The sequence below is a fragment of the Neopelma chrysocephalum genome, unplaced genomic scaffold (assembly GCF_003984885.1).
Source record: "Neopelma chrysocephalum unplaced genomic scaffold, ASM398488v2 Primary Assembly neopelma1_96701, whole genome shotgun sequence".
Taxonomy (NCBI): Eukaryota; Metazoa; Chordata; class Aves; order Passeriformes; family Pipridae; genus Neopelma; species Neopelma chrysocephalum.
In genome coordinates this window covers 6,080-9,136 of record NW_020925345.1, presented here as the reverse complement: position 1 = coordinate 9,136, position 3,057 = coordinate 6,080, and the positions used below count along the sequence as shown (strand labels likewise).

General features: G+C 40.9%; 1 protein-coding gene across 1 annotated transcript in view; it reads right to left on the bottom strand.

The window, feature by feature from the left end:
* Positions 1-3,057, bottom strand: part of SELENBP1 (selenium binding protein 1) — an 11,365-nt gene that overhangs the window by 4,183 nt on the left and 4,125 nt on the right. Inside the window, exons 5-7 of the mRNA XM_027709189.1 lie at positions 1,825-1,945; positions 681-863; positions 408-586 (exon numbers count right to left, since the gene is read on the bottom strand). Of these exons, the coding sequence (XP_027564990.1) occupies positions 408-586; positions 681-863; positions 1,825-1,945 (483 nt within the window). The remainder of the gene's footprint in view (positions 1-407; positions 587-680; positions 864-1,824; positions 1,946-3,057) is intronic.

The following is a 3,057-nucleotide window of genomic DNA, read 5'->3' as shown; positions in this document are numbered from 1 at the left end:
CCCAACCCAACCCTTTCCAGGATCCCATCCCTGGTGATCCCATCCCTGGTGATCCCATCCCTCTGGGAATGCAGAGGTTCCCCCAACCCCTTCCAGGATCCCATCCCTGGTGCTCCCATCCCTGGTGATCCCATCCCTGATGATCCCATCCCCATGGGAATGCAGAGGCTCCCCCAACCCAATCCAACCCCCACCAGGATCCCATCCCTGGTGCTCCCATCCCTGATGATCCCATCCCTGGAGCTCCCATCCCTGGTGCTCCCATCCCTGGTGCTCCCATCCCTGATGATCCCATCCCTGGTGCTCCCATCCCTGATGATCCCATCCCTGTGGGATGCAGAGGTTCCTGGTGCTCCCATCCCTGGTGCTCCCATCCCTGGTGCTCCCGAGTTTCCCTGGCTCCCCACCTGTGTCCTGTGGAATCTCTGCACGGCCCCGCTCAGGGCACAGCCCACGAATCCCTCGGCAGCCGCCGGCTCGTGCAGGAACCGGATTTCCAGGGGGATGGAGCCCTTCCCCAAATCCAGGGATTGCAGCAGCCTGTGGGTGCTCCAGTCCCACACGTTGATGTGGCGCCCGTAGAGCCCTGAGGGACCCGTCAGAGTGGGAATAAACACATAAAATGTTCTTGAAATGAAAGATTTCCATGAATAATTTAATTTTTAAGGGTTTTTCCTCACCTTTCTCCACATCAGAGGGGTTGAATCCGTCCCTCAAGGCCTTTGGAACTCCCCACTCCGTGCTCAGCAGGACGTTGTGCCGGGGTTGGTACCAGAAGTCGTAGCCCAGGGAAGGGACCTTTTCCCCCTTTTCCCAGTTTCCTTTCACCTCGAAGGTCTCTCCGTCCAGCAGGATGAAGCTCCCTGAGACAAATTCCCAAAAATAATTGTTGGGAGACATTCACATGGCTTTAAATAGGAGAAATAATGCAGGAATATTTAAATATTTAATATTTAAGTATTTAAATTTAAAATTTATATATTTAAATTGCCAAAGGCACTGTAAAATGCAATCCTACACTGGAAGAATATTTTGTGTGATCCTGGTTTTGCTTTTGTCCTTCAAGGAATATTTTTGGGATCCTGGCTTTGCTTTTGTCTTTCAAGGAATATTTTTGTGATTCTAGTTTTCCTTTTGTCCTTCAAGGAATATTTCATGATCCTGGCTTTGCTTTTGTCCTTCAAGGAATATTTTGTGATCCCTGGAGCAAGGAGGGCCAGGAATTCTTTCCCTGGAGAAAGGAGGGTCAGGAATCCTTTCCCTGGAGAAAGGAGGGCCAGGAATCCTTTCCCTGGAGCCAGGAATCCTTTCCTGGAGAAAGGAGGGCCAGGAATCCTTTCCTGGAGAAAGGAGGGCCAGGAATTCTTTCCCTGGAGGCAGGAATTCTTTCCCTGGAGAAAGGAGGGCCAGGAATCCTTTCCCTGGAGAAAGGAGGGCCAGGAATCCTTTCCCTGGATCCAGGAGGGCCAGGAATCCTTTCCTGGACAAAGGAGGGCCAGGAATCCTTTCCCTGGATCCAGGAGGGCCAGGAATCCTTTCCTGGAGAAAGGAGGGCCAGGAATTCTTTCCCTGGATCCAGGAGGGCCAGGAATCCTTTCCTGGAGAAAGGAGGGCCAGGAATTCTTTCCTTGGAGCTGGGAATCCTTTCCCTGGCTCCAGGAGGGCCAAGAATCCTTTCCTGGAGCAAGGAATCCTTTCCTGGAGCAAGGAGGGCCGGGAATCCTTTCCCTGGAGAAAGGAGGGCCAGGAATTCTTTCCTTGGAGCCAGGAATCCTTTCCCTGGCTCCAGGAGGGCCAGGAATGGTTTCCCAGGAATTCTTTCACCTTTGCCATTGCCAGCAGGGTCTCCCAGGCAGCTGATGAGGATGTCCCCTGTCCCCAGGCAGTGGGAGGTGTGAGGATTGGCCGCGTTCCCCTTCCCGAACAATTCCGTCGGCTCCACCACCTGGAATAGAGCAAAACCCAAAGAATTCCACGTGGAAAACTGGGAATTCAGATCCAAACCTCTCTTTGCCAGGTCTGTGTCTCTGCCAAACGAACCCTGGGGCAGCAGAAGGTTTATTTTGGGGAAATTTCAGTTGAAAAAGAGACGTAAAGAAACGTTAATTTGGACATATTTAAGATGTTTCCTTAATTTTTGCTGTTCAAAAAGCACATTTTTAGGAACCAAGGGTCACAAATCAAACAGGGGGTGTCCCTTTCTGGGTTTGATCACTGAAAATCCAATGGATTTTTAAAATTTTTAAAATTAATTTAAACTTTTTTCTTAAACTTTTTTTTCTTTTAAATTAATTCTAAACTTTTAAAATGAATTTAAACTTTTTTTTTTTAAACATTTTTTTTAAATTAATTCTAAACTTTTAAAATTAATTTAAACTTTTTTTAAACTTTTTTTTTAAATTAATGCTAAACTTTTAAAACTAATTTAAACTTTTTTTTTAAACTTTTTTTAATTAATTCTAAACTTTTAAAATTAACTTAAACTTTTTTTAAACTTTTTTTTTTAAATTAATTCCAAACTTTTAAAATTAATTTAAACTTTTTTTTTAAACTTTTTTTATTTAATTCTAAACTTTTAAAATTAACTTAAACTTTTTTAAAACTTTTTTTTAATTAATTCTAAACTTTTAAAAATGAATTTAAACTTTTTTTAAATTTTTTTTTAAATTAATTCTAAACTTTTAAAATTAATTTAAACTTTTTTTTAAATTTTTTTTTATTATTAATTCTAAACTTTTAAAATTAATTTAAAATTAATTTAGTTGTATTTCTTTGGGATAATAGTTTTGTGTGGAGTTTTATCAATGAAAGCTGCCACATATTCCTAATTAATGCCTGGCAAAGGTTTCCATGAATGTTCTGGAAGTTGGAATCCTTGGAGCCTCTTGGGTAAAAAAAATGAGGAATAAAAATAAAAATTAAAAAAAAAAAATAATAAAATAAATAAAAAATAAAAATAAATAAAATAAAAATAAAAGTAAAATAAAAATAAAAAATATAATATAAAAAATAGAATATAAAAATATAATATAAAAAATATAATATAAAAAATAGAAT